Source organism: Siphateles boraxobius, unplaced genomic scaffold (assembly GCF_051911475.1).
Source record: "Siphateles boraxobius isolate OS27281-9 unplaced genomic scaffold, OSU_SipBor_1 18, whole genome shotgun sequence".
In the NCBI taxonomy this organism is placed as follows: domain Eukaryota; kingdom Metazoa; phylum Chordata; class Actinopteri; order Cypriniformes; family Leuciscidae; genus Siphateles; species Siphateles boraxobius.
Genome location: NW_027508788.1, coordinates 13,161,187 through 13,176,944, shown reverse-complemented (window position 1 = coordinate 13,176,944; position 15,758 = coordinate 13,161,187). Strand labels below are relative to the sequence as shown.

Genomic DNA, 15,758 nt, shown 5'->3' with positions numbered 1-15,758 from the left:
TTCTGTAGAGGTCACAGCTCTTGAGTTTGGCTTGACCAATGAAAAAGGTTCAATCTGACTGAGAGTGGGCTAGCAGTTTTGTGTCCCTTTATACTCTGATTAATATAACAAGCATAAAATGCATGCATTCTAAACAATCTTGGGTTATTTTTTCCGCCCAAATCCTGGGTTGAGCTTTTTGGGAAAGTTTTTGGGGTTATTTTTTCAGTGTTTGGGTAGTTTTTTGTGTGACCCTGATCCTGGATCAGACGTAACAACCCAGGGGTTGAGTTATTTATCGCTGGCTTTTTGAAACCTCTTCAGTAGAGAGCAGTGCAGCTCTGTCAAATTGTTGCATGTCATCCGTAAAATAGAGATTTGTGTACATTTTATTTTATCTTTAAATACATTATTATTCTGTATATCGTTTCATTTTATGTAAAGTAACATACAGGGGCGCGATGTGAGTCACGAGTGTCACTTCAGTCTTTTCGCGTGATGGTAACGCCTGATGCCTTGCATAACATTTTATGAATTTATTTAAAAAAGATACAGAATATAAATACTTAGAAAGTTAAAATATGTTCTCAGAACTGTACACTGTTTATGGACAGGTTATGGAGTCACAGCATATTTCAGCTACGAGTGAAACGCAGGGCTGCGGTCTGAAGTTAGAAGTTCCTCCGCTGAACACCACACAAGTGCCGGCACAAGATCCAGCGCCGTTACGGTGGAAACAGGACAACTGGTCGATTACACTTGAATTAAATGTTTCATTTTTACTTCTAATATTTGTCAAACGAGCTTAAATGTAAGCAATATGTATTCAAAACTATATAAAATTGTGTATGTAAAATATAATCGAAAATAAAGGAATTATCATGCAAACCAGTCACGGAGTGGTGTGGAGTATTTTTTTTTTTTTTTAAGTTTAGAGGATTTAAATTAATCCGTAAACATTAATTCATGTATGAACTGAAAAAAAGAAGCTAGTACTATAGTAAAAATGAATCAACACAGTATGCTGGGTTAAATTAACAACCCAATTTGCTGGGTAAAATTAACCCAACATGTGTAACTTTTGTCTCCTGTGCAACTTTCGTCTCCTGACAGCATGTAGCAAGTGGGTGTGAGCCTGATTCCAGACATCCTTGCTTCTCTGGAACCAATCGTTGACAGAGGGTACCTCGGTAGGTTCCCCTGACCATGGAAATAGAGGAGGTTGGAAGCCCATTACACATTGGAACGGAGTTAGTCCAGTGGAGGGTTTTTAAAGCGAGTTCTGTGCATACTCTGCCCACATGAGGTATCGACTCTAATCTGTTTGATTATGATGACAATAGGATCTTAGGAACCGGGTGATTTCCTGATTGAGACGTTCTGTTTGACCATTAGATTGAAGGTGATATCCTGAAGTAAGGTTAATGTTGATATTGAGTTGTTGGAAGAATGCTGACCATACTCTAGATGTGAGTTGGGAGCCTTGATCTGACACAATGTCCTCAGGGAGCCATAGAAGCTAAACACAAAGTTGCAAATGTGTTCAGCTGTCTCAAAATGCTGTGGGCAACTTGGGAAGTGGAATTAAACGACAGGCCTTGGAGAAGCAATCTATGACAGTGAGTATTGTGGTATTACCGTTGGATTTTGGGAGATAATAAAGTCTATGGCAAGATGGGACCATGGTCGGTGAGTAACATGCATGGATGCAGTAAGCCGGATGGTAATTGTCTGGGATGCTTGCTTGTGTTACAGGTGATGCATTTGTGAATAAATTTTATTGTGTGTGCCCGCATGGTTGGCCACCAGAAGCATTTCTGAAGAAGGTGAAAAGTGGCAGAAATTGGGGGGGGGGGGGGGGGGGGGGGGGGGGATGGGGGGTCCAGAGGCAATGGATATCGAAACTTGACGGAGACCGCAGTAGTCGATACAAGGGCGTAGACCGCCGTCCTTTTTTTTTAAACTAAGAAGCCGCCAGAGGCTGCAGGTGACGAAGATGCTCTGATGAACCCCTTTGAAAGTTCCTCCTCTATGTAGTTCCTCATGGTTTCGGATTCGGGTTGTGATAGGGGAAAAATTCAATCCTTAAGTGGTGCTGTGCCTGTTAACAGTTCAATGGAGCAGTCGCTTGAACGGTGAGGAGGAAGTTCCAATGCCCTGGCTTGCTAAAAGCCTTGACGAGGTCGGAGTATTCAATGGGAAGAGTAGGAAGAAGAACAGGTTCGTCCTTTAGCGTAACGGTCTGAACGGAGAGTGAAGAGCTGCCAGTTAAACAATTGGAGTGACATGACGAGTCCCATTTGATGATCCGACCCTCCTTCCATGAAATGAGGAGATTAGGTTGGCGTAACCAGGGGAGTCCAAGAATAACCGGGTTATGAGGTGATGTGATGATATAGAAACTAATGATCTCAGTGTGAAGAGTCCCAGTCTGTAGTTGAAGATCCACGGTGGTGTGCAGGACCCTTCCCTCACTAAGAGGCCGTCCATCTAGCGCCTCCACTGCCAAATGAGAGTTGCAGGAGATTAGTGGGAGTTGTTGTTGTTGAGCAAACTCATGAGACAAAGTTCCCAGCTGCCCCTGAGTCTAATAGAGCTGATGTGGATACATTATTGCCATCTAGTTACAGGACTACAGGTACTTTAATACAAGAACTGAAGTGATGTGCCTGAATACATGGACCATAGAGGAACTATGAGGAGGTGGTCTTGTGGGACAAGAAGCCCTCAAGATGGCCCTCTTTACCGCAGTAGAGGCAGAGATGTTGATGTGTGTGGCATTCTCGTTCCTCAGAGGAGTCAGATGAGTATATCCGAGCTGCATGGGTTCAGTTTGAGAAGGGCGACATGAACGAATCAGATTGTCGATCTGAATAGTTAGCTCGATTAATCGATTCAGCGATCTCCCTTCATCCCGGCAAGCCAGTTCAGATTGCAACTCCAAGCTGAGTCCCCTTGCGAAAGAGCAGTTTAAGCGTGCTCTCCAGCCAGTCGGTTTGTGCTACCAGAGTGCGAAATGTCAATGTATATTCTGCTGCGGTACTCTTGCCCTGGCATAACGCGAGCAGTTGATCATCAGCTCTTATAACTCCTCCCGGGTGTTCGAATATTTCCCGGAAACGTTGAAGAAAGATGTCAAACGATGGGAAAGCAGTACCATTCTCTCTCCAAACCGCAGTCACCCACACTAACGCCCTGCCAGTGAGAAGTGAGCATACCAGGGAAATCTTGCTGGCATCGGTGGAATACATTGCTAGTTGTTGATTAACAAATAATGAACACTGCAGTAGAAATCCTATACATTCAGTTACCGTCAAACTAATAAGGAAGAGCCTACACTCACGTTCGGTTGAGAGGTTGCTGGGTTCGGAAGTGACAGTTGCAAACTCTCAGTGTCTTGACGAGCTCCTCCATTACTGTAGTTAAATGGGCCAGCTGATGTTGATGAATGGCGAGTTGATTAGTTTGAGTGGAAAGCTCCGTAGACATTTGAACCAGAGCTGCTGGATATGTGATGGTGAAGTTTTAGGTAATGAGGCTTCAGCAAAGTGAGGATCCATTTGCAGCTATATTGTAATCTTGTTTGTACAATCAGGCTCAATCACCAGCAAACACAACAGTAGAGACAAAGCAACTCGTAATCCGAAAACAGGCGTAAAGTCAGGGCAGGCAACAAACTTACATAAATCAGTCCACAATAGAAAACAGTCCAGGGCAGGCAGCCAAGAATCACGAAGAGAATAAACAGTCCAAGAGTAATCCACGAGAAGACAAAAACACAGGAAGAAATGCTCAGAGATGTTCACCAGGACAAAACAAAACTTCGCAATGAGGTAGAGTCTGAGAGCAGCTTTAATAGTCCACTGATGAAAGACAGGTGCAAGGGTAATCAGTGCCAGGTGTATGAGAGGGAAATGTAGTTCAAAGAGGTTTAAAATTCGGGAGAGGGATCCCTCTGGTGGCGAGCAGAAGGTACCGTGGGAGTCTCGTTTGTGACACTAGCAGAGATTCACAACATGGCTTTGTTTGAAACTATTTTCATTATGAAATAGAGCAAATAAGAAATCTGCCACAGACTATGCTACCTATCAGTGTTGCCGCGGTCATTCCCCTGTGTGCTCCGGCACTGGTGACAGCCCTATTTTCTGAAAGAGCAACACGGGTGCGTTTGCGTCTTTTCAAGATGTCATTCCACCTGTGCGTTTCTGGATACAGTCGTTCCCTTTTCCTCTCTGACGGTCACAATTGTTGCATCACGTGTTTGAGCTATGTATTTATATGTATATAAATATGTATATATATATATTTATATGGTCGGCATGCTGAGGCAGCTTTTGTGGACGGCTCATGTTCTCATTGCGGGAATATGACTGTCGCGGTGTTGAGATCGAGACTTGCCTTAGTCCGCCAAGCGCGAGTCCCCATTACCATGCACCAACCCCGGGTGCCGTGTGGGATGGGTGATCGGAGGATAGTGATGGATGTCTCGCCCTGGAACCATTCCCTGTGGGCTCCTCACTCCTCCATCACACCGGAGCTGATGGAACTCTTGTTGAACATGCTGGTCCCTCTGTAATGGACCGATCAGCAGTTTCAATGCGGGTTCCCCCAGAGGATAAGATGTCGATAGCAGCATCGGAGGGTGAGCTGGCCTCTGGAAATGACGACTCGGCTGTGTTATCTCCCTCTGGGAGTGTAACATTGCCCGAGCCAGATACAGAAATGTCAGCTATTCTGAAACGGGCTGCCAAGGCTGCCGGGCTTGAGTGGAACCTCCACCGTGTCCCGTTCAGTCTCGGTTGGAGGTCTGGTATCTCGGGGCGGGCCGTGCTGATTCTCAGCTCGCCCCCCCAGTGCCTTTCTTTCCCGAAATGATGCCCCACCTCAGGCTCGGCTATCCCGCTCAAGTCAGTGATAATCATCACACCTAGTGTTGAGCAGTGCTCCTGACTTGTGCGTGCTTATCTAATCCTGTCGGCGAAGGATTTGATATAGCCGCTCCTCCAGCTGGTATGAAGGCCAGTTGTAAACTCGTTCTTCATGCTACTAGGTGGTGGGTCGTGACCATCTTGGCCCAAGATTGGTCTGCAGCTCCGACCTGAAAGACATGTGCTTCAGATCTCTACCTTCCGCGCCGCAGGCCATCTTGTGTGTTGCGTGTGACGGTTGAAGTATCAGTATCGAGTCCTTCCCTTCGAGAGCTCCTGAGCCCCTTGGGTCTTCAGGTCAACTGGGAGAGAGTAATTTCGCCCACAGGCTGAGTATCTCTTTCTCAGTTTTGGAGATGGACTCGGTCTAACACGTCTCTCCAATGAGAGTGTGTTCAGCTGGTGTTTGAAGTGAGAAAGGGTCCCACTGAAAGAACTTTCAGAGGCTCCTGGGGCATATGGTAGATGCAGCCATTGGCTTCCTCCATATATGACCGCTTCAGCGCTAGCTTCATGATCGAGTCCTGAGGTGACCGTGGCAGAGCAGCTCACCCTGTGTGACTATAGTCATCCCGGTCTGCTGCCAAACCCTCTTCAACTGAGGGGCCATGTATAAAGGGCGTGTTTTAACGGGGGCCTGGGCGACCCTCGACTACACGGGCATTCATGCTTCGAGTTGTTAGACATTGCGACCGTTGCGCAAGCTTCCCTTGCATGTCACAACTCACCCATCACCTCCTCGGAGTGGAAGCTTCTGAGGACGCTTTGTTCCACTCATCCTGCTGTACTCAATCGTGCCGCCAACGAGCCTCATGACAGTTACAGCCAGGGTGAGTGGAGACTCCATCCCCTGGGGTGCAGCTGAGTCATGACCACTCCGGGGCCGCTCAGTTGCCTCTCCTGTTTCGTCTCCCTGCCAGTTATTTCTGTCCGAGCGGACAACCCTTGGACAGACACTGGCTCTCAGCTGCCCCGGGTGGCCCGCAGAAATGCGTTTCCCCAGTGAGCCTCCTAAAAGCGACTGCGACTCATGATCGTTTGGCGCCTGCTCAAGTCAGTGAATTCATCACACTTCATGTTAAGCAGAAATGCTCCTGAAAATCAGTCAAGGTCCTGGACTCAGGTGTTGAGCAGCAATGCTCCTGTAGCTCAGTGAATTCATCGCACTCAGGTGTTGAGCAGCAGTGCTCCTGAAGCTAAGTGAATTATTTCACACTCAGTGTTGAGCAGAAATGCTCATGTAACTCAGTGAATTTATCACACGCAAGTGTTGAGCAGAAATCTCCTGAAGTTCAGTGATCTTCACATGTTGTGTTGAGCAGTGCTCCTGTCTTTTTGCGCCCGTCGCATGCACTTACGGTGCAAAGTCAGGAGGGAGCAGGTCTTCATAGTTGCCCCTTATTGGCCCAAGCAGATCTGGTTCCCATCGACAGCCTTCCTGACTTCCCCTGAACACTTTTTCAGGGACGGGGCACGATGGCACACACGTTTCTACCCCTGGAGATTCCGGGCGGTCTTACGTCTGAACGCTGAGGTTCAGGTGGCTATCACAGGGACATGTGATAGTTACCATCACTTCTGCGAGCACCCCCTAGAAATGGGTAGCGTGCTTACGCCAATAGAAGTGGAACCTAGTCGTTGAGTGCTTCTTCTCTCCAGAGGAGATCCTGAAAGCTTTCGATCTTTCAGTGCTCTCATTCCTGCAAGATGGTTTGGAGTAGGCTGTTTTCCTTCACCCTCAAAATGATGTTGCCTCGGTGTTTAAACGACGCTCATCGTGATGCAGAAGTATGGAGAAGCACGTCCTGATCGCCAGGTTCCTGAGGAGCAAGGTAATGTAAATCCTTGCGTCCCTCTTTATCCTCTTGGGCCTTATCTCTGGTGCAACTGCACTGCAGAGACCTCCCCTTAGCCACTGCAGGCAGTGAGTTAAAAATTCTGTTATATCAGTTCTTCTGCTCGCATGGTCTCTACTAGAGGGTAAGGACTTGCTCGCTTTCGGTCAACATATTGTGCCTGGAGTTCGGGCCGGCTAACTCAAGCTGAGACCACGGCTTGGATTGTGCCAGGTGGTGAGCCTGCAAGCGCTGCCCCAGAGGAGGCAGATCCAGCCCTGGCTTTCTCTGTCTGTTCGCTTATAGCGGTTAGACGTGTACAGAACACAAGCCATAGACCTCAGACCAGCTCTTATCTGTTAGGAATTCAGCAGAGAGGGAAGGCTGTTTCCAAGCAAAGTTGGTCACTTAGTGCTTACTTTAATTTCGGTAAAAAATTCCGAGATGCAATGTGTCTACTTAGGTGTTGAGCTCCTCTATGATGAGCGCCATTCCCCTCCTATGGACTGGATACGTGCGCCTTTCTACTCCAGTTGAGTTCCCTTAAATCTGAACCCTGTTGATTCCTCCACACCCCTCCGATGTCGGACGTGCGGGACGTCTGGAGTTAGGTCTACCACTTGTAAGCAGTGTGGAACCTGTGTCAGGCTGGGTCCATATGTTGCGGTCCCTACGGCGACCCCATATGTGTATTCTTCCACGATACGGCTCCCTACGGTCGAGCCCGTGTCTTCCCTCGGCAGAGGCTCTCTGCCATCACTGTCCGGTGAGTCTCCCCCCGTCTTAGGCTGGAGCCACCCCAGTGACATTCCATTTGTTGTACTGCCCGGTCACTTGCCCAGTTCATATGTGTATTCTCCACTTTACCTCCCCTAGGGTAGGATGTGGCTTCCGCAACGTCCCCTTCTTCCAATTAACGGGAACACTTTCCCAGTGGTCCTGTAGGAACAGCAGTGACTTCCCTGGCCTAAGCCCTGTCCTTCCCCGCCTTAAAATTGCGTGGGCATCAGGAGGCTTTTGTCTAGGCACTGGAAGGTGGCAGCTTTAGTGGCGTTTCCAAAGGTTATCCCCATTCAGTCGACGTCGACTATGTCCGATGTTATCGACTGAAAGGGAACGTCCTGGTTGCGTATGCAACCCACCGTTCCCTGCAGGAGGGAACAGAGGACGTAGTCCCCTTGCCACTACCGCTGGACCACCGCTGACTCCGGGTTACGCTCAGCTCCTCAGCGAAAAAGCAACTAGTGCGTACATCCACTTCAGTATTTATACCCGCGCCGGGGGGGCGGAGTGTGTGATGCGAATCACGCACGCCAATTCAATTGCCTCGTTCAATAGTACTCAAAGAACATTGGCTCTCTGACGCGATCCCCATTCGGGTCGACGTCAACTACATCCTCCGTTCCCTCCTTCAGGGAACGGTGGGTTGCATACGCAACCAGGACGTTCTACTGGACTCAGTGGGCGGGGCTTGCCGGGAGTGAATGACAATTTATGTTTGACATATTTAGATGCAGAGAGCAGAAATTATTTTATTGCAGATTAAAACTCAGTGATGATCAGTACAAGGTATGATAATAGAGGGATGATGACTTTACTGTTAGAATCATTGACATGATTGTCTCTACTAGATAAACACATTTTCACTGACATACCTGATCTGATGTTCATCATAATACAGAAAATATTAAAATATATTTAAATCAGAATACACATCTAGTCTATAAGTTTACTATTGAGATGTTTATCTATATTAAGAATATTAGGAATATCTTTTGCAAATGAATTAATTAAAAAAAGAATAAGGATACATAGAAAATTTCATGAACAAATGTAGCATTATAGAATCATTACAGATTAAAATGCAAATTAAGGTATGAAAAAGTCTGCATGTGGATCAAATACATATAAAAATACAAATAAAAATGTACTTATTGGTTGTTTCTTTATTGTTAAGATAAAATATGATGGATAATGGCCAAATTACAAATATCAATTTATGACAGAATCATAAATCCAAATTCATAATAACAATAATAAAATAGCCTGTTTGATTATTGTTTTTTTTAAGTTACAGAAAACAATGTTGTAAATGATACAATACACCCAAATTACATATGAACTTGATTATTGTTACAGATAATGATAATTTATCAAATGAAAACTTAAAGCTAAATTGAAAAAAATAAATAAAAATAAATTTATCCTATAACAAACCACATAATTTAAAACTCGTAGTAAAATTTCAAATATGAAACAAGTATACATTTTTCTTATGTTTTTACATTTGCTCGATTTTAAAGGTTGTGGTGTTTTTTGTCCTTTTTGTGCCCCTTTACTTTAAGAATTATCTTTTTTGGAAAGTAATAATTTCTATTGATTGTGTTGAAATAAGTGTTAAATGTGTACATGGTTTTCATCAAACTTCTCAGATTTTTTTTTGTTTTGTTTGTGTTTACCTAGAAACTTTGTAATGGCCAGGAATTTGATGATGGGAATTTGAAGTGTAGTTGAAATGTTAATGTTGTTTCATCATTTGTACATCAGATTGCAACATTGATTTAATTATGTTAACATTACATTTGTTGTATTTTTAGCATTAAATGAGGCCCCCAGAAATTAATCACTGGTCTAATTTCATTTCCCTTGCTTTTCTCCAGGAATCAAATGGTGATCTAATTTCTTTTTCTTTTTCTTGCTTCCTCCACCTGGAATCAAATGCTGGTCTAATTTCTTTTTCTTGCTTCCCCCACCTGGAATCAAATGCGGGTTTCATTTCTTTTTCTTTTTCTTGCTTCCCCCACCTGGAATCAAATGCGGGTTTCATTTCTTTTTCTTTTTCTTGCTTCCCCCACCTGGAATCAAATGCGTGTCTAATGTATTTTTCTTTTTCTTTCTTCCCCCACCTGGAATCAAATGCTGGTTTCATTTCTTTTTCTTTTTCTTGCTTCCTCCACCTGGAATCAAATGCGGGTCTAATTTCTTTTTCTTGCTTTCTTTCGATGTTGAACTCTGAAGCTGAAGAGAGAGAGAACAGATACACACTCATACACACATTAAGACAAATAAACACAGTAATCATTGCTGCGTTCTGTCATACTCACTTTCACCAACATTGTCCTGCATCTTCTGTAAGACATTGACCTTCAGGTTGGTCAGGTGATCTGTGAAAGTGATCGCCACACTTGGACTGGGGTCTGACTCTGGAATATATTGGTCTCTGAAACAACATTCAAGAGTCAGAGATGCTGCTCATCGAAAAAGGGGTATAGAACTTGAGGGTTCTTGACTCAATTTTAAGAACTCTTTATGCAAAATTTTTCCAAGGAGAAATGTCTTAAATGTTTTACTCTCATGTTTAATTGGTTATTTAAATTTTTGGTGATAAAGTTTAAAAGCTGTTAAATTCATAAGATGTAATTTCTTGAATGAATGAATGAATTCATAAAATCCACAAAATGATGGGAACCCTCTAAAAGGTTCTATATATGAAGCGTCTGACGGAACCCTTTAAGATTCCATATAGAACCTTTTCTTCTAAGTGTGATGATTAGAGTTCAGAAGCACAGAGACAAACAAACAAACCTTTGCAATGTGGCCTTAAAGTTCTGTAAAGAAATATAAAGAAATGTAAATTATTCAGCAAAACTGAGTTTGGCTTAAATCTCTGAAATTGACATTCATATAATTAGAGAATAATGAAGATTAATTGACACCTGCAGGAATGAAACATCTTCAGCCTTCATCTGCTCCTCGATGTCTCTGATTGTGATTGTGAAAGATGAAATCTGTTTGATCGTCTCCTCAATCTTCTCCTTCATCATCTGACTCCTCTTTTCCTCTTCCTCTCTCAGCGCTGTTATTCTGGACGCTTCTTCGTCATGTAGAAACTGGTGAAGTTCCTCAAACTCTTCTTTAATCTGAGTCTCTGTGCTTTGAGCGTGAAACTGAAATGAAAGACACAACAATATTGGCCAAACTAGATCTACATCAGTAACACTTCCAGAATTGCATTAATCACATTGTTTATTTCAAACCTTAATTTCTTCAGCAGTTTTACACAGATTCTGTTCACGATTCACAGATATTCTCAGTTCCTCCTGTAAGGATTCGAGTGAAGCTTTGAGTATCTCCTGGAAGAAAACAACAAAAACAGTGTTTATTGTTACATTTATTTTATTTTGGGATTTTTGCCTCTTTTATTTAATATAGTACAGACAGTGGAGGGAATGGATTTGAGCAGACAGATGCACTCAAAACATTTTTTTACAACTTAATCTGACATACTAAACTGATATATTAAAAGCAAACATTAGATAATCTAGTGTTAGTGTCTAAAGAAATAAGAATTTTTTAAAAAGCTTTTTTCCATGTCAGTTTAGCGTATTTCTCTCTCAATTTTGTATTGCTGTAATGCAGAAATCATTTACTCATTATCTATAATGTTAAGAGAACTCAAAAATGAAAGAGAGCTGGATCCAAAATGCAGTGAATTGTATTAACAGAATAAACAAAAACTAATCAAATACGAAGAACAGAGAACCAGGAACAGAATGTGCTAAAAAAAACATCAAATCCAAGAAGGACAAAACTCGACAAGGAACGCTGGGGTTTAAATACACAAGTGGTAACAGGCAAACAAGACCCACCTGGAAATACTCACAGAACTAATCAACAACAAGAACTAAAAAGGACTACAAAACATGGACCAGAACAAGAAATTACATAAAAGTCAAGTCACATTTATTTATATAGCACTTTTTACAATACAGATTGTTTTAAAGCAGCTTTACAGAGATAACATGGAAAAAAAATGCAACAAAAGTTCGTTTCTAAAAGAAAATAGCGTCACAGTCCAGCTTAAGTAAGTTCAGTGATGTTTCATTTTTGTTGTAAAAAATTTAATAATTTAGTTCATTTATATATAGCCATTCTGGAGAAAACCGTGATGTCATCGTCCAGCTCAGTTCAGTTCTCATATAATGGTGTCAATGCAGCCAGATCAATATTATTGTTGAATATTAAATTAAATGTTACATTTAATGTCCCCAACTAAGCAAGCCAAAAGCAGAAGATTGTTTCTGCTTCCCAGACAATGTTAGGAAGATTGTTCCAAAGTTTAAGTGCTAAATAGGAAAAGGATCTACCGCCAGCAGTCGATTTTGGTATTCTAGGTATTATTAACTGGCCAGAATCGCAATAGACGTGAAGGACTATAAAGCTGGTCCTGGTAAGAACTCTAGCGGGTGCATTTTGGACCAGCTGTAGTTTGTTTATTATGCGTGCAGGACAACCACCCAGTAGATCATTACAATAATCTAGCATTGAGGTCATGAACGCATGAACTAACTGTTACACATTTTTCATTGAAAGCATATGTCGTAATTTAGATATATTTTTAAGATGGAAGAATGCGGTTTTACAGATACTTGAAACGTAGCTTTCAAATAAAAGATTGGTATTTCAGACTTGACAGAGCAGCCAGCAATTGTTAGACAGTATTCTAGTTTAGTACGTGCAGAGGTTTTTGGTACAATCATTAGAAACTCTGTTCTTTCAGAATTAAGTAATAGGAAATTATTTATTACATCCAAATTTTTATATCAGCTATGCATTCCGTTAATTTATTGAATTGGCAAGTTTCGTCAGGGCGCGAAGAGATATAGAGCTGAGTATCATCGGCATAACAGTGAAAACTAATCCCATGCTTCCAAAAGATATCTCCCAAGGGTAGCATGTACAGAGTGAACAGCAACGGTCCTAGTAATAATAATTTAAAAAAAAATCATTGTGGTACTCCATACTAAACTTGTGATCGATAAGACATCTCTTAATTTATTGCTACAAACTGATAACGGTCAGATAAGTATGATTTAAACCATCCTAATGCAGTTCCACTAATGCTAATGTTAGTTTTTTTGGTATCAAATGCAGCACTAAGATCCAGTAAAACTAATAGAGAGATACAACAACCACAATCGGATAAGAGCAAATCATTTGTAACTCTAATGAGAGCTGTCTCAGTACAGTGATATGGTCTAAATCCTGACTGGAAATCCTCGCAGATACCATTTCTTTCTAAAAAGGAACATAGTTGTGAGGATACTACCTTTTCTAGTATCTTTGACAAAAAGGGTAGATTTGAGATCGGCCTGTAATTGACTAATTTTCTAGGATCAAGTTGCGTTTTTTTAATAAGAGGTTTAATAATAGCCAGCATAAAAGTTTTCGGTACATATCCTAGTGACAAAGATGAATTAATGATATTAAGAAGAAGATCTATGACCTCTGGAAGCATTTCTTTCAGTAGCTTGGTCGGTATTGTAATAGAGGAGGGCTCCGTCTCCGGAATATTAATCCATCCCTGCCGAACTCAAATTCCCATCATGCCTCTCACCTAGGACTGATTGCGCAACACACCTGGCACCACACACACACACACACACACACACACACACACACACACACACACACACACACACACACACACACACACTGTGTTACTGAGCGTTACTACCCGTGTTTACTTTGTACATTGACCTTGGACTGTGCTCTCATTGCTGATTGTTCTCTGCCTGCCCTGACCCGGATTGTTTATTGGACCTTGTTTCTAGCCGCCTGCCTCGACCTCTGCCTGTCTCTCGATTCTGTCTCTGCATTGTCTTCATTGACCTGTCTGCTGGTGTGTACTCTGCCTGTCTGACTATTCTGAATAAAAGCTGCAAATGGATCTCACAGAGTCTGATGTTTCACAACAGGTATAGGGTCTAACATACATGTTGTTAATTTAGATGTTTTAACGAGTTTAGACAATTCTTCCTCTCCCATTGCAACGAATGAATGAATTTTTTCCTCAGGGACAAAACTACACTACAATGCACTGCCTGATGCAATACTGTAGTAGACGGTTGCATAATTATAATTTTCTCTCTAATATTGTCAATCTTGTAAGTAAAGAATTTCATAAATTCATTAACTGACAAGTCATTCAGATCTCAGCCTTTTGGCCCTGACAGAGACCTGGATCAGAACAGATGACACTGCAACACCTGCTGCCCTCTCCACTAACTTCACTTTCTCACACACCCCTCGTCTGACCGGACGGGGTGGAGATACTGGTCTTCTCATCTCAAACGATATGACATTTGATCCTTTACCACCTCTGTGTGACAACAGCTCATTTGAATCGAATTCAATTACCATCACGAGGCCTATCCATATCCATTTTGTAGTTGTTTATCGTCCACCAGGTCAACTTAAGAGTTTCTTGGAGGAGCTTGATGTGCTACTCTCATCCTTCCCTGAGGATGGTACTCCTCTCTTAGTTTTTGGAGACTTCAACATTTACCTAGAAATACCTCAGGCTGCTGATTTCCCGACTCTGCTCGTCTCATTCGACCTCAAACGAGTATCTACTGCGGCTATTCACAAATCAGGTAACCAACTAGACCTTATTTACACGCGCTACTGCTCCACTGACCATACGCTGGTCACTCCACGGCATGCCTCAGATCACTTCAGTACCTAACAGATACTCTTTTCTCCACATCCTGCTTGGACAACTTCTGCCCCCTTTCCTCCAGGCCAGCCCGCGTCTCTGCCCCCTGGTTATCTGATATTCTCCGCGAACATCATTCTAAACTCAGGGGTGCAGAGAGGAAGTGGCGCAAATCGAAAGATCCTACAGACCTGGGTCTTTATCAATCCCTCCTCTCTTCCTTCTCTGCTAATATCTCTACTGCTAAAATGACTTACTATCACAACAAAATTAACAATTTTTCTGACTCTCGCATGCTTTTCAAAACCTGCTCCTCCATCAACCCTAACAGCGGACAATTTTGCCACATTCTTCATAAATAAAACAACCACCATCAGCGGCCAATTTACCAAACACAAACTGTCGGTTGCCTTTGACACAGTTAACCACCAGATCCTCTTGTCTATCCTAAAGATGAAGGGCATCTCAGGGACCGCACTCCAGTGGTTCAAGTCTTACCTCTCAGGTAGGTCATTCAGGGTGTTGTGGAGGGGTGAGGTGTCTAAGACCCAACATCTAGCTACTGGGGTACCTCAGGGCTCAGTGCTTGGACCACTTCTCTTCTCCCTCTACATGACATCACTAGGATCTGTGATTCAGAAACATGGCTTTTCCTATCTCTGCTACGCTGATGACACAACTCTACCTCTCATTCCAGCCTGATGATCCGACGGTAACTGCTCACATCTCAGCCTGCCTGACAGACATTTCTGGCTGGATGAAGGATCACCACTTTCAACTAAACCTTGCGACCATAACTGTACATTCACACCGCCGCCGACTTGAGCGGGAAAGAAGCTCTGGCCGCCCTGTCGAGGACGCTTGTCAAAAAGTACGAGGAAGCTTGTTGAAGCTTGTTGACGCTTGTTAAAGCTTGTTGACGCTTTGGCCGCTCTGACGTACCAGCATTATGTTCGAGAGAAGAGAAGTGTCACAACATGAAATGTAAACAGAAAAACAACCAATACATTGACACTAGAAACCTTTTATAATGACAGCATTTTTATATTGCCTATTCCGCATCTCAACGCACGCATACAGATTGCCACAAAGAACCGGCCAAAGTAAGGATTGTGCATTAAACATTTGAATTGTTTATTAATAAACTAGTGTTTTCTGTCAGTTTTCGGTTCATTTATGAGACGCGCTCCAGTTCACGCGCCGGCGCCTCCGTGTCCTAATTATATTGTCTACTATATTTGCTTTTTATTTATTAATCCAGTCAATTTGTTGATGAAAACATTGATTAAAATGAAGATACAATTTATACAAAATGAAATTTACTTAAAACAAAACTTAATAAGTGGTCAGAATTATGTCTGACCCATTCCAAATGTTTTCCGATATATGGTGACTCAAGCACTGATGGACCAAAGAGCGCACATTTTGACATTTGCAGTAAAAACTTGAAATATAAATTCTCAGAAAATGCATTTAATACAAATATATTGAAATGTCTGTTTAGGCCTACTGTACGGT

The 15,758-nt window shown here is 42.7% G+C and overlaps 1 protein-coding gene across 3 annotated transcripts in view; it reads right to left on the bottom strand.

Moving 5' to 3' along the window:
• LOC143741164 (E3 ubiquitin-protein ligase TRIM17-like) overlaps positions 1-15,758 on the bottom strand; it is a 41,793-nt gene that overhangs the window by 18,999 nt on the left and 7,036 nt on the right. The window contains exons 2-6 of one of the 3 annotated variants that reach the window (XM_077233582.1): positions 10,780-10,875; positions 10,459-10,689; positions 10,328-10,350; positions 9,847-9,962; positions 8,249-9,760 (exon numbers count right to left, since the gene is read on the bottom strand). In XM_077233582.1, coding sequence (XP_077089697.1) covers positions 9,366-9,760; positions 9,847-9,962; positions 10,328-10,350; positions 10,459-10,689; positions 10,780-10,875 — 861 coding nt within the window. In that variant the 3' untranslated portion in view covers positions 8,249-9,365. Of the gene's footprint in view, positions 1-8,248; positions 9,761-9,846; positions 9,963-10,327; positions 10,351-10,458; positions 10,690-10,779; positions 10,876-15,758 lie in introns of those variants that run through there. The other 2 variants (XM_077233583.1, XM_077233584.1) reach the window with 2 other exon arrangements.